This window comes from Salvelinus fontinalis, chromosome 15 (assembly GCF_029448725.1).
Source record: "Salvelinus fontinalis isolate EN_2023a chromosome 15, ASM2944872v1, whole genome shotgun sequence".
Taxonomy (NCBI): domain Eukaryota; kingdom Metazoa; phylum Chordata; class Actinopteri; order Salmoniformes; family Salmonidae; genus Salvelinus; species Salvelinus fontinalis.
In genome coordinates this window covers 20,976,192-20,998,795 of record NC_074679.1, presented here as the reverse complement: position 1 = coordinate 20,998,795, position 22,604 = coordinate 20,976,192, and the positions used below count along the sequence as shown (strand labels likewise).

The 22,604-nt window shown below is 46.6% G+C and overlaps 1 protein-coding gene across 2 annotated transcripts in view; it reads left to right on the top strand.

Annotated features, from left to right (window-relative positions):
- Positions 1–22,604, top strand: part of LOC129811527 (AT-rich interactive domain-containing protein 1B-like) — a 103,977-nt gene that overhangs the window by 8,937 nt on the left and 72,436 nt on the right. For both annotated transcript variants that reach the window (XM_055862909.1, XM_055862907.1), the window contains exon 2: positions 21,760–21,954. In XM_055862909.1, coding sequence (XP_055718884.1) covers positions 21,760–21,954 — 195 coding nt within the window. The remainder of the gene's footprint in view (positions 1–21,759; positions 21,955–22,604) is intronic.

The window sequence follows — 22,604 nt, the reverse complement described above, 5'->3', positions numbered from 1 at the left end:
CCAAGAGATATGGGATTTTAACAAAATTGGGTTTGTTTTCAAATTCTTTGTGGAGTTGTGTAATCTGAGGTAAATATGTGTCTCTAATATGGTCATACAATTGGCAGGAGGTTAGGAAGTGCAGCTCAGTTCCGACCTTATTTTGTGGGCAGTGTGCACAGACTATGTACATAGTCAAAGATTTCCTTAATTTTGGGTCAGTCACAGTGATCAGGTATTCAGAACTCTCTGTTTAGGGCCAAATAGCATTCTAAATTCTCTCTCTCTTTTCATTCTTCTGCCTCCTCTCTCTCTTCCTTTTCCCCCCTCTCTCTTCCCACTCTCTTCCTCTTCCCTCTCTCTCTTCCTCTTCCCTCTCTCTCTTCCTCTTCCCTCTCTCTCTTCCTCTTCCCTCTCTCTCTTCCTCTTCCCTCTCTCTTCCTCTTCCCTCTCTCTCTTCCTCTTCCCTCTCTCTCTTCCTCTTCCTTCTATCTCTTCCTCTTCCTTCTCTCTCTTCCTCTTCCCTCTCTCTCTTTCTCTTCCCTCTCTCTCTTCCTCTTCCCTCTCTCTTACTCTTCCCCCTCTTCCTCTTCCCTCTCTCTCTTCCTCTTCCCTCTCTCTTCCTCTTCCTTCTCTCTCTTCCTCTTCCTTCTCTCTCTTCCACTTCCCTCTCTCTCTTCCTCTTCCCTCTCTCTCTTCCTCTTCCCTCTCTCTCTTCCTCTTCCCCCTCTTCCTCTTCCCCCTCTTCCTCTTCCCTCTCTCTTCCTCTTCCCTCTCTCTCTTCCTCTTCCCTCTCTCTCTTCCTCTTCCCTCTCTCTCTTCCTCTTCCCTCTCTCTCTTCACTCTTCCCTCTTTCTCTTCCTCTTCCCTCGTTCTCTTCCTCTTCCCTCTCTCTGCTTCCGCTTCCCTCTCTCTCTTCCTCTTCCCTCTCTCTCTTCCTCTTCCCTCTCTCTCTTCCTCTTCCCTATTCTCTCTTCCTCTTCCCTCTCTCTTCCTCTTCCCTCTTTCTCTTCCTCTTCCCTCTCTCTTCCTACTCTCTCTCTCTCTTCCTCTTCCCTCTCTCTCTTCCTCTTCCCTCTCTCTACCTCTTCCCTCTTTCTCTTCCTCTTCCCTCTCTCTTCCTCTTCCCTCTCTCTCTTCCTCTTCCCTCTTTCTCTTCCTCTTCCCTCTCTCTCTTCCTCTTCCCTCTCTCTCTTCCTCTTCCCTCTCTCTCTTCCTCTTCCCTCTCTCTCTTCCCTCTTTCTCTTCCTCTTCCTCTTGCCTCTTCCTCTTCTCTCTCTCTCTTCCTCTTCCCTCTCTCTCTTCCTCTTCCCTCTCTCTCTTCCTCTTCTCTCTCTCTCTTCCTCTTCCCTCTCTCTCTTTCCTCTTCCCTTCTTTCTCTTCCTCTTCCCTCTCTCTCTTCCTCTTCCCTCTTTCTCTTCCTCTTCCCTCTCTCTCTTCCTCTTCCCTCTCTCTCTTCCTCTTCCCTCTCTCTCTTCCTCTTCCATCTCTCTCTTCCTCTTCCCTCTCTCTCTTCCTCTTCCCCCTCTCTCTCTTTCCATCCTCTCTCGCTCTTCCTCTTCCCTCTCTCTCTTCCTCTTCCCTCTTTCTCTTCCTCTTCCCTCTTTCTCTTCCTCTTCCCTCTCTCTCTCTTCCTCTTCCCTCTTTCTCTTCCTCTTCCCTCTCTCTCTCTTCCTCTTCCCTCTTTCTCTTCCTCTTCCCTCTCTCTCTCTTCCTCTTCCCTCTTTCTCTTCCTCTTCCCTCTCTCTCTCTTCCTCTTCCCTCTCTCTCTCTTCCTCTTCCATCTCTCTCTTCCTCTTCCCTCTCTCTCTTCCTCTTCCATCTCTCTCTTCCTCTTCCCTCTCTCTCTTCCTCTTCCCTCTCTCTCTTCCTCTTCCCTCTCTCTCTTCCTCTTCCCTCTTTCTCTTCCTCTTCCCTCTTTCTCTTCCTCTTCCCTCTCTCTCTTCCTCTTCCCTCTCGCTCTTCCTCTTCCCTCTCTCTCTTCCTCTTCCCTCTTTCTCTTCTTCTTCCCTCTCTCTCTTCCTCTTCCCTCTCTCTCTTCCTCTTCCCTCTCTCTCTTCCTCTTCCCTCTCTCTCTTCCTCTTCCCTCTCTCTCTTCCTCTTCCCTCTCTCTCTTCCTCTTCCCCCTCTTCCTCTTCCCCCTCTTCCTCTCTCTTCCTCTTCCCTCTCTCCCTTCCTCTTCCCTCTCTCTCTTCCTCTTCCCTCTCTCTCTTCCTCTTCCCTCTCTCTCTTCCTCTTCCCTCTTTCTCTTCCTCTTCCCTCTTTCTCTTCCTCTTCCCTCTCTCTCTTCCTCTTCCCTCTCTCTCTTCCTCTTCCCTCTCTCTCTTCCTCTTCCCTATTTCTCTTCCTCTTCCCTCTCTCTTCCTCTTCCCTCTTTCTCTTCCTCTTCCCTCTCTCTTCCTACTCTCTCTCTCTCTTCCTCTTCCCTCTCTCTCTTCCTCTTCCCTCTCTCTACCTCTTCCCTCTTTCTCTTCCTCTTCCCTCTCTCTTCCTCTTCCCTCTCTCTCTTCCTCTTCCCTATTTCTCTTCCTCTTCCCTCTCTCTTCCTCTTCCCTCTTTCTCTTCCTCTTCCCTCTCTCTTCCTACTCTCTCTCTCTCTTCCTCTTCCCTCTCTCTCTTCCTCTTCCCTCTCTCTACCTCTTCCCTCTTTCTCTTCCTCTTCCCTCTCTCTTCCTCTTCCCTCTCTCTCTTCCTCTTCCCTCTTTCTCTTCCTCTTCCCTCTCTCTTCCTCTTCCCTCTCTCTCTTCCTCTTCCCTCTCTCTCTTCCTCTTCCCTCTTTCTCTTCCTCTTCCTCTTGCCTCTTCCTCTTCCCTCTCTCTCTTCCTCTTCCCTCTCTCTCTTCCTCTTCCCTCTTTCTCTTCCTCTTCCTCTTGCCTCTTCCTCTTCCCTCTCTCTCTTCCTCTTCCCTCTCTCTCTCTTCCTCTTCCCTCTCTCTCTCTTCCTCTTCCCTCTCTCTCTCTTCCTCTTCCCTCTCTCTCTTCCTCTTCCCTCTCTCTCTTCCTCTTCCCTCTCTCTCTTCCTCTTCCCTCTCTCTCTTCCTCTTCCCTCTCTCTCTTCCTCTTCCATCTCTCTCTTCCTCTTCCCTCTCTCTCTTCCTCTTCCCCCTCTCTCTCTTTCCATCCTCTCTCGCTCTTCCTCTTCCCTCTCTCTCTTCCTCTTCCCTCTCTCTCTTCCTCTTCCATCTCTCTCTTCCTCTTCCCTCTCTCTCTTCCTCTTCCCCCTCTCTCTCTTTCCATCCTCTCTCGCTCTTCCTCTTCCATCTCTCTCTTCTTCTTCCCTCTCTCTCTTCCTCTTCCCTTTCTCTCTTCCTCTTCCCTCTTTCTCTTCCTCTTCCCTCTCTCTCTCTCTTCCTCTTCCCTCCCTCTCTCTCTTCCTCTTCCCTCTCTCTCTTCATCTTCCCTCTTCCTCTTCCCTCTCTCTCTCTTCCTCTGCCCCCTCTCTCCGTCTTCCTCTTCCTCTGCATCAGTATGGGAGGGAAGGGGTTCTAGAAGAGGAGAACAGTGAGAAGTGTTGGTATGCTACAGATCCTATCAAATATTTATACACAGATGATATCTATATCATTCTGACATCATCCACTTCCCCTTTGCCCACTTAGAGAATGCTAGATGATAAGCTGGCACTGACTTAATGTGTGCGTGCCTGCGTGTGCATGTGTGTGTGTGTGTGTGTTTGTGTTTGTGTGTGTGCGTGCGTGCGTGCGTGCGTACGTGCGTGCGTGTGTGTACATGTGCCAATGATGGGCAGAATTCTCTGCCTGACTGCTTTAGACTCTGCTGAACAGTTAGGGGCTGATCCAGTTTCTTCATGTGTCTCATTGAGACATGCCAGTAGGGCAGTTTGTTTACATGAGGCTAGATGTGTTTGATGAACAATATGCAGCTGTTTCNAAGCAGACATACTCTATACTCTGGTTGATTCACCCCTGCCCAACCATCTGATTGCAATAGACAGAAATTTGCAAATTGACCGTGTGAGAAGGTGTGATGATGGTAGAGATGATTTAGAGCCTCTGGTCAGATGTGGGACTGTGTTGACCACCTCTGTCTGAACAGGCTGTCATTTACACCAATTAAAGCAATTAGAGCAATTATGTCATCTCGATCCCCACCACACCCCAGGCCACAAAAACACTGTCTGATTGGACAAAATATGGATATTGTGTCTGTGTAAACGTACTTGCAAACAAACTCAATAAGCCTGTTCAAGTATTTCTGTGCTGAAATAATTTGGGAAGGTTGGTTTGGAAATACACTATATTTACAAAAGTATGTGGAAACCCCTTCAACTTAGTGGATTTGGCTATTTCAGCCACACTTGTTGCGGACAGGTGTATAAAACCGAGCACACTGCCGTGCAATCTCCATAGACAAACATTGACAGGAGAATGGTCTTACTGAAGAGTTCCGTGACTTTCAAAGTGGCAATGTCATAGGATGCCACCTGTCCAACAAGTCAGTTCGTCATATTTTTGCCCTGTTAGAGCTGCACCGGTCAACCATAAGAGCTGTGAAGTGGAAACGTCTAGAAAGATCAGGACCACCGAGTGCTGAAGCACATAGCGCTTAAAAATGGAAGCAACGCTGACATTGAAAGCAACGTCAGCATGTGGCTGGAAAATTGGTTTTCCAGCCGCACACAAGCTTCAGATCACCATGCGCAATGCCAAGCGTTGACTGGAGTGGTGTAAAGCTCGCTCCCATTGGACTCTGGAGCAGTGGAAACGCGTTCTCTGAAGTGATGAATCACGCTTCACCATCTGGCAGTCCGATGGCCGAATCTGGGTTTGGAGGATGCCAGGAGAACGCTACCTGCCCGAATGCATAGTGCCAACTGTAACGTTTGGTGTAGGAGGAATAATGGTCTGGGGCTGTTTGTCATGGTTTGGGCCCCTTAGTTCCAGTGAAGGGAAATCTTAATGCTACAGCATACAAATCAAATCTTATTTGTCACATGCACCGAATACAACAGGTGTTGTATTTCACCTTACCTTGAAACGCTTACTTACAAGCCCTTAAGAAAATAGAGTTAAGAAGTTACAATGGCATTTTAGACACTTCTGTGCTTCCAACTTCGTGGCAACAGTTTGGGGAAGGTCCTTTCCTGTTTCAGCATGGCAATGCCCCATGGCACAAAGCCAGGTCCATACACAAATGGTTTGTCGAGATCGGTGTGGAATAACTTCACTGGCCTGCACAGAGCCCTGACCTCAACCCCTTTGGGATGATTTGGAATGCCAACTGCGGGCCTAATCACCCAACATCAATGCTGACCTCACTAATGATCTTGTGGTTGAATGGAATCATGTCCCCGCAGCAATGTTCCAACATCTAGTGAAAAGCCTTCCCAGAAGAGTGGAGGCTGTTATAGCAGCAAACAGGGGACCAACTCCATATTAATGCCCATCTTTTGGAATGAGATGTTCGACGAGCAGGTGTCCCAATACTTTTGGCCATGCAGTGTATGTTTGCAGAAATATCAATGTATTCATTTACAAACCAGTTTGTACCTACACTAGTTACACTTCAAGTATATTGTTTAAGCAATAGCATATTTCATTTGAAATGGAATGCAAAAGGAGAGTTTGTTATTGGTTTGGCATCTTTTCACTAAAAGCTACTAGTGCTGTGAGCAGGAGACAGAGGCTTGCTGTAACACCACCTCCCTCGACAATACCATGTTGTGTCTTCTTGATGAACATCCATTGGTATTGTTGGACAAACATGTAAAGGTTACTATAATGTCAGCTGTATGTCAGAAGGGATGCTGTTTGCCCTGTTGTAGATCACATTAGCATAATCCATAGTTTGGCTAACAAAGTGTTCCTTTGCCCAGTGTGAAGGCTGAGACATGCTCTGGGTTAGAATGGATCTGGGTGGTGGGTGTGATGAGGACACCCGGAGATATTTTTTCAGACAAATGTACAGTATATTACACTGTATATAGAGTTTACATTTACATTTTAGTCATTTAGCAGACACTCTTATCCAGAGCGACTTACAGTAGAGTGCATACATTTTTTATTACATTTACATACTGAGACATGGATATCCCTACCTGCCAAACTCTCCCTAACCCGGACGACGCTATGCCAATTGTGCGTCGCCCCACGGACCTCCCGGTTGCGGCCGGCGGCGACAGAGCCTGGGCGTGAACCCAGAGACTTTGGTGGCGCAGCTAGCACTGCGATGCAGTGCCCTAGACCACTGCGCCAACCCGGGAGTTCTTAAGTTTATGCCTTACAATGTTTCTGTGTGTGTGTGTATTTGTTTGTGTGTTGGAAACCACAGATGCTGAATACTGTCTGGAACATCCAGTGACATTGGCAGAATTGCAGACGTAGCTTTAGTGTTTTTTGCAATTTGAAAGGAAACATTTCTAAAATGTCTTCTCTCTGTCTGTCTCTGTTTCCCTCTGTCTCTGTCTGTCTGTCTGTCTGTCTGTCTGTCTGTCTGTGTGTCTCTCTCTGATCTCTCTCCTCCTCTCCTCTCCTCTCCTCTCTCTCATCTCTCTCTCTCTCTCTCTCTCCTCCCTCTCTCTCTCCTCTCTCTCTCCTCCTCTCTCCTCCCTCTCTCCCTCTCTCTCTCTCTCTCTCTCTCTCTCTCTCTCTCTCTCTCTCTCTCTCTCTCTCTCTCTCTCTCTCTCTCTCTCCTCTCTTTTCTTTCTCTTCTCACCTCGATCTTATTCCTCTACTATCTCTCTTTATCGCTCTGTCTCTCTCTTTCCCAAAGTGTTTTTAACTCTCCCCTCCCTCCTCCTCCCCTGTCAGCCAGTCCTTGGTGTTGACCTTCAGTGCTGTAGTTAGGTAGTTAGTGGATGACTGTGGTGCTGCCTGCCTGCTGCACTCATTAAGCATTAAAGATGAATAGTTCCATTATAGGAGAGGAGGAAAAAAGACAATCAGTCCAATTAGAGATAATTAAGCGCTTGGAGGGTGAGAGGAGCTGAAGGACGAGGAGACCTGGGCTCTGTAGGTCCTTCTCAGCCCCAGCAGGTGTGTGTGTTTGGGGGGGTTACTGAGGTTTGGGGGTCAGTGGAAACACCTCGTGTTGACCTGTGACCCCTAACCCTGTGTCACTCCCCCCGTCAGCCCCGTGGCATGATGGGAGCTTGTTAAAGAGAGAATGTTTGAAATGCCAAGCCAATACCATCACCTTAACAAACATGCTCACTCTTTCATTCTTTCCTTAATGGATTTTATGCTGATGCACTTTCAATATTTATTATGCTGGGATGAAGGAGAAATCCAGGGTCAGAGTCTGAAATTGACTCCCTCTCTGTTTTCCCTATCAGGGCCCTGTTTATTTGTACATTGTTAATTTGTTATCACTTGGGTCTTCTGTGAGATTTACAGTATTTACCTCATTTCTCCCTTCATGTTTTCATCATTATGTGGTGAAATTGAAACAGCTGTACTCCTCTGGGTGTTGCACATGTAGGCCAATAAAAATCATCTGCCACTTGGAGAAATGAGAGAGAAATGAGGCCGTCCACAGAGGACGAGGCTCCTCCAATGGGAGCACTGCTGCTGTCCTAACGGGAAACTCAGGTGGGTCAATATTACATTGTTCAGACACTGAGGAGTAGGAATCTGAGGGAGCTTTATATCACCTGACAGATACATTAGATTGAGCAGAAGTATTTCACAGATTAAAGAAGGGGATTATACATATGTCGTTATGGGTTTGTATTGTGGAATCCTGTGAATGTGTGTTTCAGAGGTAAATAGTGCATGACAGAGGGCCTATTCTCCTTGTGTTAAGGCCCCTGCCTTCTGCCTTGTGTGTGTTTGTGTAGTTGGGCGTGCAGCTAGCTCTGGTTTCTGCTTGTCAGGTGCCTCTGCTCCCTCTATTCCCTGTTGGGTCCCTGCTCAGGCCTGTCACTATGGGCCCTGTGCCCATCAGAAACCATTATACGTAATGGCTATTCCACATATCATTCTCCCTGTGTTATGACACGTATTTTATGACTGCTTACATATCAAATATTTAAATAAACAGAATAGGGGCTGGCTGATGCTGGAGGGAGAGACATGCATTTCCGTGCACACAGGCTGCAGGCAGACAGCGAGAAAGAAGAGAAAGAAAGAGAGGGGGAAGAGAGGAGAGGAAGGGAGGAAAAGCCGTCAGACGTAGGGAAGAGAAATGTTTCGCTTTTCTCCAATCAAAGTGGCAGAGGATGTTTTTTCACTTACGCCTCGCAGTAGCTGGTGGCGGGCAGCGGCAGAGGGTACATCCGTCAGCGATTCTCCTGGGCCGGGGCCGACGGCAGGGCCCCAGTGGCTTGTAAAAGCAGACCAGCGTAGTGTACCAATATCAATCGCGTGCCAAGGAGAGCGAGCTGGAGAGAAAGTAGAGGTAAAAACAGAACATAACACAACAATGTGTATTAAAAAAGGAAGGACAGAGGAAGGGAGCGGTAGAAGACTGATGTATCTATCTGTTTCCTATAGAGAGAGAGAGAGAGAGAGAGAGAGAGAGAGAGAGAGAGAGAGAGAGAGAGAGAGAGAGAGAGAGAGAGAGAGAGAGAGAGAGAGAGAGAGAGAGAGAGAGGAGAGGAGAGAGAGAGAGAGAGAGAGAGAGAGAGAGAGAGAGAGAGAGAGAGAAAGCAACATGCAAAAGCAACAGGGTCTTGTGGCTGAGCCGAACCAAGCATCTTTCGTCTGGCTGCGTTAGTCGGAGGCCCATTACGTTCAGGCTAATCTTAAAATAATTAATTGTAAGTTGGTGCTTTTAAAGAGAATTGTAATTGAATCCAAAATTAGACCTGGGAAAGAGGACACGTCCAGCTTTACTGTGAGCCTGCTCCCTTTCCATCCCTCCTCCTCCTCCTCCTCCTCCACCACCTCTTCCTCCTCCACCTCCCTCCTCCCTCCATCCTTCACACCCTCCCTCCTTCATGCGGAGGAGAGAGAACGCGAGGCAGGAAATGCTAATGAAATGCATATTTGGGGAAAAATGGCCATCTATAGCTTATCTGTGTTCTTTGAATTTGAATGATGTGTGAGTGAGTGGTGTGATGTATTGTGCTTGTAGAAGGGGCATTCTGTCAGGCTTTTATTGCTGTAAACAAATGTGAGATAAAGAAGAAAAGTGGAGTAATACAGTAAACAGAATGGAATGAATAAATGTAGCTTTTGTTGTGAATAATTTGTGAGGGATGGAAGAGAAAGCTATGTTTCCCCAGAGAAGATTGACGTTTTGGTTTTATATTGTTACTACTGACTGAATTGAAAGATATTGGATATTGGCAACGGCAGGGTTTGTGCATTGCTGTTGCCTTTGTTTTGCTATTGTTTTTTTCTCCATGGTCGTAGCCTAGGAATGGAGTCCTGCTCGGAGAGAACCTGTAAAAGCAGCTCAATGTGCTTCCACTTACCCATGCTGCCTCCCAGATGCTCTGCCTGCCTGCACCATGACCCCTGCCTGGCTCGCTGGATCAAAGCTCTGGGATGGGGCTGCCCTCCAAAAAACATCTGCCTCTATGTGACTTGACGAGAGGCCTCGGAAGAAAGATGGTGTTGGCTTTGAGGTCAGATAGAGGGTTTGATCTCCATGGGAAACATGGGAACCCTTATGGTGAGACCTGAACCAATTGTGTTGGATGTGTAGTTTACTGCTGGGTCTGTATTGGGCGTACTGGGACTATTAGAATGAATAGTGTAGGACGGACTCTTCTTCCTCTTATTACGTTTCTATCTATGGATCAAACAACACATTCCTTCCACAGTAGAAGTATTGCCAAGTGTCTGTCCACTGTCCAAGACTTCACAAACAGCTTGTTCTCCCAGCATCTGGCCCCAGATGTAATGATGAAGCCAAGTACACATGGTGAAATTAAGCAGACTGGGCAGTTCAATTGAAGGGTTTGCTATGGCCTTTCTCTATGTTTTAATATGTCTGTGCTTTAAAAACACAGCAATAAAAACATGTTATGGTTGTAGTCTATTAAAAATAAGAGAAATGAAGGTGGGTATTTTTGTTAACCAATTGCTTGTCCAGACCAGGGCGTATGTTGACAGTATTGGTGTTGATGAAGAAAGCCTTAGTTCACTGTTCCATAGCCTTAGTCTTTAGTGATGCTTCTTCAGGCTGAGGCCTCCACGTGTTTTCCCTGAGATTGTTTTTGCAGCGGTGGAAGAATTAGCAGGAGGGGGGTCTTTCTGGGGCATACGGTGCGCCTCTGCTAAATGCATTTATTGGAAACACTGCATTGGGGTGTGGCTAAAGCCTGGGCGGGCGGCTGGAGCCTGGGTGTGTGGCTGGAGCCGGGGTGTTAGGCTGGAGCCTGGGTGTGTGGCTGAAGCCTGGGTGTGTGGCTGAAGTGGCTGAAGCCTGGGTGTTAGGCTGGAGCCTGGGTGTTAGGCTGGAGCCTGGGTGTGTGGCTGGAGCCTGGGTTTGTGGCTGGAGCCTGGGTGTGTGGCTGAAGCCTGGGTGTTAGGCTGGAGCCTGGGTGTGTGGCTGGAGCCTGGGTGGGGGGCTGAAGCCTGGGTGGGTGGCTGGAGCCTGGGTGTTAGGCTGGAGCCTGGGTGTGAGGCTGGAGCCTGGGTGTGTGGCTGGAGCCTGGGTGGGTGGCTGGAGCCTGGGGTGTGTGGCTGGAGCCTGGGTGGGTGGCTGGAGCCTGGGGTGTGTGGCTGGAGCCTGGGGTGTGTGGCTGGAGCCTGGGTGTTAGGCTGGAGCCTGGGTGTGTGGCTGGAGCCTGGGTGTTAGGCTGGAGCCTGGGTGTTTGGCTGGAGCCTGGGTGTTTGGCTGGAGCCTGGGTGTGAGGCTGGAGCCTGGGTGTGTGGCTGGAGCCTGGGTGTGAGGCTGGAGCCTGGGTGTGTGGCTGGAGCCTGGGTGTGAGGCTGGAGCCTGGGTGTGTGGCTGGAGCCTGGGTGTGAGGCTGGAGCCTGGGTGTGAGGCTGGAGCCTGGGTGTGTGGCTGGAGCCTGGGTGTTAGGCTGGAGCCTGGGTGTTAGGTTGGAGCCTGGGTGTGTGGCTGGAGCCTGGGTGTTTGGCTGGAGCCTGGGTGTGAGGCTGGAGCCTGGGTGTGTGGCTGGAGCCTGGGTGTGTGGCTGGAGCCTGGACAGGCATTAGGCTTTTGGCTTGCTCTCATTTATCGCTCAGCACCACCACACCATGTTCTCATCCAGTTTGCTGATTGATTCAGAGGTCTTAAGAGATTGGAAGCGACCTGGGCTAAGCGCTCTCCCCTGGATTGGCCTGGAGAGGCCATGGGGGTCACAGCCAGCCCATTTCCAGAGAACTCCCGGGTCAACCAGCCCATTCAGCCAGAGGCACAGGGAATTAAGAGGAACATCAACACCCCGATGCTCTTGCCTTATGCTGCTTGGGAGGGGTGCAGAGTGGGGGAGGGGGGGCCTGGCTTATAAATATCCTAGACAACCCCCCAAAAGACACGCATGCACACCCTCTCCATCCAGCCTCAGTTCTCTGAATGTAACTGCAGTGTGATGTATTCACCAGCCTGCTGTTGTCTCATCTATACAATGTCCTGACAATGATAAATCAACAGCAGCCAGCGCATCATGTAGAAAATGTTTTTCTAATTAACTTAGTAAATTTCCCGCTGCGCTATCAGACAGTCGCCGTGCCTCGTACGGAGTCCGATAATGAAATCAATTTGGTTCAAATTGTTTCAGGTGACTTTTAATGAGTATCTAATAACCGCCAGAGGATAGAAGGTCAGGATATCTGTTTGTTGTTTTATAAGTGATGGATCGCTCCACCGAAAACATGGATATCCAGAGAGGACTAGGCTGGGGTCCAAAGCACAATGACATTGTGTCATTCAGTCCCTGTGGTGTAGTGGTGATTCACTAAGACTGCACTATGGGTTTGAATGCTGTACCTGAGGAGGGATAGAAGGTAGCACATCCAATGGATTGATGAAGACCTAAGGGTTGAATCATTGCCATAATAATTTGGGAGCGTTCTTTATACTGTAGCAGTGCAGTCTTCCATTTTTATAATGCACGACTCGAGGCCATACTCCTCTTGCTCCATGGTTAGGGGAGCAGCTGAATAGCCTGTTTATTATTAGAGCAGCTAGAAGCAGAGAGGCTGACTGATGAGAGAGTGTAGTTCTGCCCAGAGGAACCTTTAACTTCATTTGTGTATCTATTGCTCCTCTTAATATTCACTTCTGTATTTTTCCCCTTCTCTGAACACATTACCGGGGAATAGCCATTGCTAATTCATAAACACACTTGATAATTCTGCCTCATTTATAGTTATTGGAGCCAATAACTATTACTTCTCTTGCAGACCATTCTATTAGCCTAAGGGGTGATTCCCCTGAATCGCTAAAGTGTAGATTTAATATCAGTGTTTATGGAGGCTCTGGTCTCTAAAGAGAGAAAAAACACAGCACATTTCCTCAATAAACGAATAGCCTCTCCTCTCTCCCTGGGGCGATGGATTTATTGTGCTGTTTTTTTCCTCTTTCATATGGTTGCGGAACGCGCCCGGCGCCCCCAAGCGTCTCGTCTCCCCAGCAGCCTGCCTTTCTGCCTGGCCTGCCTGGCTCTCTGCCTGGCCTGCATGGCTCTCTGTCTCTGTCTGTCTCTGACTGGGAGGGAGCACATTCCTCTCGTGCCACGACTGCCCTCCCTCACATGAAATAACTGTGTAGCGGCTGAGGCTCTGTCCCAGGGTTCCTGCTGGCAGGAAGTGAAGCGTCTAGCACTCCAACCGAGCGCAGGCCAGGCCAGCTCCTCAGAGAGGCTGGGAGAGACAGACTCTTCTTTCTTTCTCCTCCACGTCAATATCAGCTCTATCTCCTCATTCAGACAGCAGACAGCCAGCAGAGATAGGTCTGATCATCTAGTGTCTCTGATGATTTAATGGTGGAATGAATGAGTGCATCTAGCAGTGGCACAAACATGGCAGGCCTGGCATAACACTGACAATCCATTACTGTTGATAGACTGACTGGTGAGAGTTACAGGATACTGGCATGGATGTGGTGTGGTAAGAGCTGGGTTGGTGTGTTCCATGTTGTTTGTGTCCCTGCTGCTGTGAATGTGTCTGTCTGTTAAGTGCCGTATTTGTTTTCATTCTGTGCTGGTGTGTTTGTGTCAAGTTGTCTCGTCATCACAAGTCTCATTTTTTTCATAGTTTTTTTCCAGGAGGATAAGAGTTCCTGCCATCCTCAAACCCAATCTCTTCTCAGACAGATGAGCGCCCCTCCCTCCCTCTCTCCTCCTCTCCCCCTCTCCCTCCCTCTGTTCCCTGCTCTAACGACGGCTGCGTGCTCGGCGTGAGGAACCAAACGCTCTGCCACTTTACTTTAGCGCAGGGGGATGTGTTTTCAGACACACGGGATGTGTTGTAAATATTGGTGTCAAACACGGAGGGCACTATTACCAACCAGCACCTCAGCATCCTAACACCAGGGAGAGCAATTACCAGCATGATCTCAACACAATAGTATGATGCTACTGCTGCCTGCCTGCATGACAACAACGGACTCTTATCTGCCTCCTCTCTCTCTCTGTCTTTCTCTCTCTTTCTTTCTCTCTCTCTCACTGTTTCTTTTCTCATTCTCTCTCTCTCTCTCTCTCTCTCTCTCTCTCTCTCTCTCTCTCTCTCTCTCTCTCTCTCTCTCACTATCTATATGACTCCTCTGTCTCTCTACTCTCTGTCAATCTCCCTCCCTCCCTCCTTGTAATAATTTAATGCATCTCATTCCTAGCCGGCCTTCATGCCTAGCTGCCTGTGCCACCCAGGACTGAGCCGGTTGGGCTGAGGAAAGCCAATTTGCTCCACCATGACTCCCCAGGGACCATTCACACGCTCACTGCTGACATTTGCTAAGAGACATTTTGCAACATGGAGAGGATTGTTGTGTTAAGCAGATTGAGATTTTGTATTTATAAAGATTCACTGATGCACTTTGAATTCAGTCCTGGCAAAGCACCTGCTTCTTTACACTGGAGGGGAACTAGATCACAAAGTCAATGTTGTTGTAGGGTTTTTAACCGTTTACCAGCAGTGTACGGTGCTGTTACAGGCTGATTGTTATATGGAGCCCCTCTGTAATGTTAGTTTAAAAAATGCTTGACACAAGACCATTCACTTTAGTAGTTCAGTCTCAGTGACTGTGTAAAACAACCTCTCCCTCAACGTGATCAAGACAAAGGAGATGATTGTGGACTACAGGAAAAGGAGGACAGAGCAGGCCCCTATTCTCATCGGCGGGGCTGTAGTGGAGCAGGTTGAGAGCTTCAAGTTCCTTGGTGTCCACATCACCAACAAACTAACATGGTCCAAACACACCAAGACAGTCGTGAAGAGGGCACAACAAAACCTATTCCCCCTCACGAGAATGAAAAGATTTGGCATGGCTCCTCAGATCCTAAAAAGGTTCTACAGCTGCACCATCGAGAGCATCCTGACTGGTTGCATCTCTGCCTGGTATGGCAACTGCTCTGCCTCTACAGAGGGTAGTGCGTACGGCACAGTACATCACTGGGGCCAAGCTACCTGCCATCCAGGACCTCTATACCAGGCGGCATCAGAGGAAGGTGCTAAAAATTGTCAAAGACTCCAGCCACCCTAGTCATAGACTGCTCTCTCTACTACCGGAGTGCCAAGCGGTACCGGAGCGCCAAGTCTAGGTCCAAGAGACTTCTAAACAGCTTCTACCCACAAGCCATAAGACTCCTGAACATCTAATCAAATGGCTACCCAGACTATTTGCATTGCCACCCCCAATCCTTTACGCTGTTGCTGCTCTCTGTTTGTTATCTATGCATAGTCACTTTAATAACTATACCTACATGTACATATTACCTCAATTACCTTGACAAACCGGTACCCCCACACATTAACTCTGTACCGGTACCCCCTGTATATAGCCCCGCTATTGCTATTTTACTGCTGCTCTTTAATTATTTGTTACTGTAATTTATTTTTATTTATACAAATTTTCTTAACTGCATTGTTGGTTAAGGGCTTGTAAGTCAGCATTTCACGGTAAGGTCTACACTTGTTGTATTCAGCGCATGTGACAAATAACATTTGATTTTATAAAACACCGTCACTTGTGATTTGTTTTAAAGGAATGCACATATTTACCATTTGCCATCAGATGATGTATTTTGCTGTCATCGTGGCTGGGCAGTTAAGAGTTAACATGCCTGCTCCTCTCCTCTTGATGACATCAGTATTGTCTTTGCATCCATGAAATTAAATGTCTAATCTTAGTCAGCAGGAGTGGGGAATTCGCACACATTAATATGGAGCTCGATCTCCTCTCCCCTCCTCTGCAGTCTCTCCCTCCCTGTTCTCTTCGGTATGAAACGGTCTATGTTTGGAGCTAATGCAGGGCTTTCTACTGCAGGCACAGCCGTAGTGTTACATTTTTAGTACGTCTTGTCCTAGCACAAGAGTGTTGCACATGGAATAATGATAAGACAGCTAGCAGTTAGCTGGGGAACGATGTGATGGTCATTGTGTTTAATAAATGACCTTGTCCATGGTGTCCAGAATAACTATGTTGTGAGGCTTGGGACTGGACCACAGCAGCCGACTACAGCTAGCTAACAGGGCTTTTCTCTGGGTGGGCTCAGAATTCTCTCCTCTACTTCTGACCATCCATCCAGCTCAGCCATGGACCAAACCCAGGTCAGAAGAGACAGGTCAGAGGAGACAGGTCAGAAGAGACAGGTCAGAGGAGACAGGAGAGAGGATACAGGTCAGAGGAGACAGGTCAGAGGAGAGAGGAGAGAGGAGAAAGTTCAGAGGAGACAGGAGAGAGGAGACAGGTCAGAGGAGACAGGTCAGAGGAGAGAGGAGACAGGTCAGAGGAGAGAGGAGACAGGATAAACATGTTAGCAGGTGGGGCTGGTGTGAAGCTAGAGCTGGACACAGACAGTAAATGACTGTAATGACAGTCTGTTGGAGGAAGGTGGTGATTTGGTCATCTGTGTGGAGGACAGGACAGTGATGACCACAGTGACTGGCCACAATGCCTGGCCTGGCTGCAGGGCTGGAGCTGTGTGTGTGTGTTTGTGAGCTTGGCTGGGCTATCACTGCTTTCAGCAGCTCCAAGACTAGCAGTTTATGATGGAGCTGCATATGAACACATGCAGGCAATCACATTTTCACTGCAACATGTAGACCAATAGGAGGCAACCAGTTCAATTTATGTCTCCACATTCAAAATGGAATTACAATAATAACCATTAAGTAAAATTGTTTTTATGTCTATGTGATTTTGATGGGTAAAGTCTGTTGTTTCCTAATCCACATTTCACTATGTTTTGTGGGGATTATTTTGTCTTTGCTTATTAACAACTTTGCACATTAAAGTGAAAGACTGTAACCATTTTGAAGTCAGAAAATCAGAGTCAATAGAACTCTGAAAAGCAATTTAAGCAGTTTCACCCGGTTGTCATTTTTCTAGTGTTCCTTTCTTAATAGATTTGTTTTGCAATAAGCTCACGAGAGTTGGAAACTGCAGGGGAGTTCATGAATTGAATTTCAGATTTAGCACTGAATTAGTATTCTCTTAACACCTCAATTGAATGGCATGCCCAGATGAACAAAACTGAAAATTCATTGGAACAAATAAAGAAATTGTACTCTATTCCCTGTGACAGTTTTATCTACTGTCCCTCTTTCTGAAAATACATGATTCAATTTATATTATTCATCTTTTCAAAAGTACATCCGTTCATCCAAGGAAAAAAATCCTATCTATTTGCCATCAACTCTTTTGGTGTAGTATGAACTAGATAGTTGGCTCATCCCCGGAAATAGGCCTAGTTTGGGATGAAATCTCATTTAATAGAACTTTACAGGACAATATTGGAGTAGCACTTAAATCACTTTAGACAATTGAAGTCAGTTTAGAAAATGTTCCGTATGTTGCGGCAGCCTCCATGGGTTTAACTGCAGTAATGTTGTAACTTTAGCACTCACTAGGTATTCTACCATTTAAATGATGTGTTTCCTTCGCCAAATTAGGGAGCCCTTATTCCTGGTCTGAGTTTAGCAGTGCATTCTGAACTTGGCAGTGACATGAGTGGATTTGCTCACGTTGGGCTCAGTGTATTGGCAAAGGGATTCCACTTGATACAGACCAGGGAGGGGAGAGGAGGAGAGGGGAGAGAGGGAGTGGAGGAGATGGGAGGAGAGGGGAGAGAGGGATGGAGGGAGCGAGAGAGGGAGGGAGGGCGACCTGAGCGTGTCCCATATCGCAGCAGAGTGAGTGTCAGAGTGTCCTAGATCTGTGGATTGAAGAGTGGTGCCCTTTAGCCACACAGGCCTGCTGAATGTTAGGCAGGGAGAGCAGGGAGGGAGGGCAGCCTGCTGAATGTTAGGCAGGGAGAGCAGGGAGGGAGGGCAGCCTGCTGAATGTTAGGCAGGGAGAGCAGGGAGGGAGGGCAGCCTGCTGAATGTTAGGCAGGGAGAGCAGGGAGGGAGGGCAGCCTGCTGAATGTTAGGCAGGGAGAGCAGGGAGGGAGGGCAGCCTGCTGAATGTTAGGCAGGGAGAGCAGGGAGGGAGGGCAGCCTGCTGAATGTTAGGCAGGGAGAGCAGGGAGGGAGGGCAGCCTGCTGAATGTTAGGCAGGGAGAGCAGGGAGGGAGGGCAGCCTGCTGCAGGAAAACACTAACACCACACTAGGACTGACCCCATTTAGTCGAGCCGTGGCAAATAAATACAAAATATTACACAGGAGACACCTGTCTGATTCACGCCTGTCTGAGTGGACTAATCCATTGTGGAGGCTGCAAGGATGGCACACCAGTATCACCAGTACACCAGTATCACCAGTACATTTACTGTTATTTCCCATTATTTCTAATCTACAATGTTTGTTTGGTTACCATAATTTCTGTTAATACATTCAATATAGTATCAGTACAGTCTTACCGTTGTCATTGTAGGAGGGAACACGTTGTTTTCAGAGCACACAAACTAGGCTACACTTGTGAGAATTTTTGGAGGTTTATTTAATTTAATTTATGAGTTGTCAATTTGTTCATTGTCTTTTGTTTGGAGAGCTCCTGTCAATCTTGAGAAAAGACACGCACCTGATTACACATATAGAAGTAAGAGTAGTATACCTGGCCTGCCTGCAAATGTAGGCCTATAAATGTAGGCCTATAAATGTAGGCCTATAAATGTAGGCCTATAAATGTAGGCCTATAAATGTTCCCATTTTGGGATCTGATACTATTTCTGATTGTCTTAACTCACCATCACTGTGGAGCTTCTCAGTAAATTAAGTCGGTTTTTACATCCATTTAGAATGACAATAGTTCCTCAAAGTTGCCTGTTTGAAAAATATTTCCAGCTATCTCCCTTTCTGATTACTACCAGGCATGAAAGGGGGAAAAAATGTAATGCTCTGTTTCGGTGGAAAGGTGATAAAATAGGCCTACCTGATTACTTCTTATCCCTTGTTAAACAGCCTACAGCTGTCTGTCTGTCCGGAGCTCACTGGCGCTGGACACTCTGAGGGCCCACAATATTTTATACAATGTTTGCTAGCACAAGCTTCGGCTGCACCAAGCTAATACATTAGCTAATACAATGTTTCAAGTTCCTTGCAGACAGGCCATGCATAGCCAATGTGATTTATAGGATATTTATTTTTATCAGGATATTTTCTACCTTCGGGCAGCAATGTTTTTATTTGTTGGCTTTCTGTAGGCTATTTTTACATATTGCCAATGACAATAGAAGTTACATTTTCATTTAGATAGAATTTTGATTAACCACATGGCAATGATTTTGAGACATGAAGACTTTACTATAAATGAAATTAAACTCAATTATAATTTTTTTATTTCAGTGCTTAAAGCATCAGACAAGCTCAGTAGCCTACATATAGGTGATTTTATTCAAACATAGGGTGTGTCTATATATGGAAAAATACACGTTTAAAAATGTGACTCTCGATCAACCAACATTTGTTTTTGTCGGTGACAGCCCTACAGTAGCTCTATGTGTGCTTGGGTTTAAAGTGATGGAGTTTAAAAGGGGGTTGTGTGTATAATGATATTCCTGCAAAAACATTATTTCAAAGTATAAACCTCTGAACCTATTGCATTTGGGTGTACTTTATGTATGTGTGTGTGTGTGTGTGTGTGTGTGTGTGTGTGTGTGTGTGTGTGTGTGTGTGTGTGTGTGTGTGTGTGTGTGTGTGTGTGTGTGTGTGTGTGTGAGTCCGCTTCATAACACACATACTGTAGTATCATTACTCTTTGCTCCACATTATGGCACTTGTTTGAGTGATTGAGTGAGTGAGTGGTTGTGGTCATCAGTCTGTGCTCAGTGGTTGTGGTTGGTACAGTGATTGGCAGAGCTGTATCATGGCTATTTGGAACAATTTGAAGAGCAAACAGGCTACAGAAAGGACCATCCATCAACCCTGCTCACAGAATATTGACTTTGTTTTTTAAACCTTATTTCTATAAAAAATTGCATTTACTACATAAAAGTGTTTGAACAACCGTTATACAACTTCCCACAACTGAATGAATGTTGTGGATTTGCTCCTTGACATACAGTTGAAGTGGGAAGTTTACATACATTACGTTAGCCAAATACATTTAAACTCAGTTTTTCACAATTCCTGACATTTAATCCTAGTAAGAATTCCCTGTTTTAGGTCAGTTAGGATCATCACTTTATTTTAAGAATGTGAAATGTCAGAACAATAGTAGAGAGAATGATTTATTTCAGCTTTTATTTCTTTCACCCCATTCCTCCTGACAGAGCTGGTGTAACTGAGTCAGGTTTGTAGTCCTCCTTGCTCGCACACGCTTTTTCAGTTCTGCCAACACATTTTCTACGGGATTGAGGTCAGGGCTTTGTGATGGCCATCCCAATACCTTGACTTTGTTGTCCTTAAGCCATTTTGCCACAACTTTGGAAGTATGCTTGGGGGTCATTGTCCTTTTGGAAGACCCATTTGCAACCTAGCTTCAACTTCCCGACTGATGTTTTGAGATGTTGCTTCAATATATCCACATAATTTTCCATCCACATAATTTCCCTTCCTCATGTTGCCATCTATTTTGTGAAGTGCCTCAGTCCCTCCTGCAGCAAAGCACCCCCACAACATGATGCTGCCAACCCTGTGCTTCATGGTTGGAATGGTGTTCTTCAGCTTGCAAGCATCCCCCTTTTTCCTCCAAACATAACGATGGTCATTATGGCCAAACAGTTATATTTTTGTTTCATCAAACCAGAGGACATTTCTCCAAAAAGTAAGATCTTTGTCCCCATGTGCAGTTGCAAACTGTAGTCTGGCTTTTCTATGGCGGTTTTGGAGCAGTGGCTTCTTCCTTGCTGAGTGGTCTTTCAGGTTATGTTGATATAGAACTCTTTTTACTGTGGATATAGATACTTTTGTACCTGTTTCCTCCAGCATCTTCACAAGGTCCTTTGCTGTTGTTCTGGGATTGATTTTCACTTTTCGCACCAAAGTACGTTCATCACTAGGAGACAGAACGCGTCTCCTTCCTGAGTGGTATGACTGCTGCGTGGTCTCATGGTGTTTATACTTGCGTACTATTGTTTGTACAGATGTACGTGGTACCTTCTGACATTTGGAAATTGCTCCCAATGATGAACCAGACTTGTGGGGGTCTACATTTTTTTCTGAGGTCTTGGCTGATTTCTTTTGATTTTCCCATGATGTCAAGCAAAGAGGCACTGAGTTTGAAGGTAGGCCTTGAAATACATCCACAGGTACACCTCCAATTGACTCAGATGATGTCAATTAGCCTATCAGAAGCTTCTAAGGCCATGAAATCATTTTCTGGAATTTTCCAAGCTGTTTAAAGGCACAGTCAACTTAGTGTATGTAAACTTCTGACCCACTGGAATTGTGAGACAGTGAATTATAAGTGAAATAATCTGTCTGTAAACAATAATTGGAAAAATTACTTGTGTCATGCCCAAAGTTGATGACCTAACCGACTTGCCAAAACTATAGTTTGTTAACAAGAAATTTGTGGAGTGGTGGAAAAACAGGTTTTAATGACTCCAACCTAAGTGTATGTCAACTTCCGACTTCAACTGTATCTCCTGGATATTGTCCATTGATTAGCTCTAGCAGCCAGCCAGCCAGCCAGGCATTGTATACAGTACTGTACAGTCGGCCATTCTGCTGCTCCCAGCAGGGTTGGCTCAGGCGTTATTGAGTTGGGATGTGGAGCTATTGTTTAGGGAGGCAGAGATGAGCCACACAGAGCTAACCCCCCCCCCCCTCCCCCATGTCTGACTGAGACAGAGGGAACAAATGTCATAAATCATCCATAATCCACCACACTGGAGAGGAGAGGAGAAAAGGGGAGACATCACGCTTCACATAATCTGCCCTGCTCACAAATCCACCATACGGGTGACAGATTAACATTAGCCTGACATCTAGGCTACGATTTTCCAGACACCTCACCGGGACCCAGAAAATAACCTGTAAATGTGAATGTAAAATACTTGAAAGGAAAATATTTCTCCTGGCATCCCTCTCTTTTCAGGTTCAGTGTACTGTGTAACAGAAGAAGCGTATTTGACAAACAGAAGAGTTGCATATTACTGTTAAATACCTCTGTAGTCCACTTACTGGAAATGGAAATTCACCTGGGAGAACCATTTTTATGGGGGTCTGGGGGCATCCACCCCCTGCAGAAATGTGACACTAAATCCTGTACTTTGGTGTGCTCTGAACTGCATATGGAATGAATAGACTTTCAAAAAGAGTTGTTCTAAAACATTTCACAAACCGTCTTTTCTCTGCCCTCTTGTATTGTGTCCAGGTGGCCTCTAAGGACTTCATGGCTATGAAGCGCTCCCAGCTCTACGGGATGGGCAACAACCCCTACTCTCAGCAGCAGCAGGGTGGGCCCTACCCCAACCAGCCATACGGATCGCCCACTCCACACCGATACCCAATGGGGATGCAGCGGAGGGGCCAGGTGGGCATTGGCGGGATGCAGTACCCTCAACAGCAGGTATATACACTATGTCCACATCAGGAAGATTATGTTCTGTTGCACACTCGCTCTCTAGGGCCAGGATTTTTTCCAGAACATCTGATGTGACAGGAAAATCACCAGGCTCTTTTCTTCCCTGATGCTTGACACTTGATTTAAGTGTACTTTAATAGCACGCCATTCTGTGTTCTCTGAGTGTATCATGTCAGATGGTACAGTAGAGTGTCAGATTGATTAGTAAGTATCTCAGTGTGATTGAGAAAGCATCCTCTGTACAGTAGATTACAGGAACTGTCACAGTTGTCATAAATGGCATTGCAATGGATATTTGTTTCTCATTTGGAACAATATCTGTATTTCTTCGAAGGATGGCATGTTTCATTTCAGATCTAGCCCAAAGTGCCACGCAGTGCCGCCTCTGATATTTCTGTGGCTCGCATCTGGAAGTGGCAGTTCATCAATGCGTTCCCCATATCCTCCCTCTGGAATGGGCTGGTTGCTGTCTTTAGTGTGATGAAACCAAACCCAGTACTGGAGGAGTCATTCTAACAACAGTCAACATCTGTCTCTCACAGTCAACAGCCGCACTTCACTAATATAATGATTCAGTGTTCCAAACAATGATGTGTTAGTCCTGTCTAACGCACCCTAAAGTCAATCCCATTTGG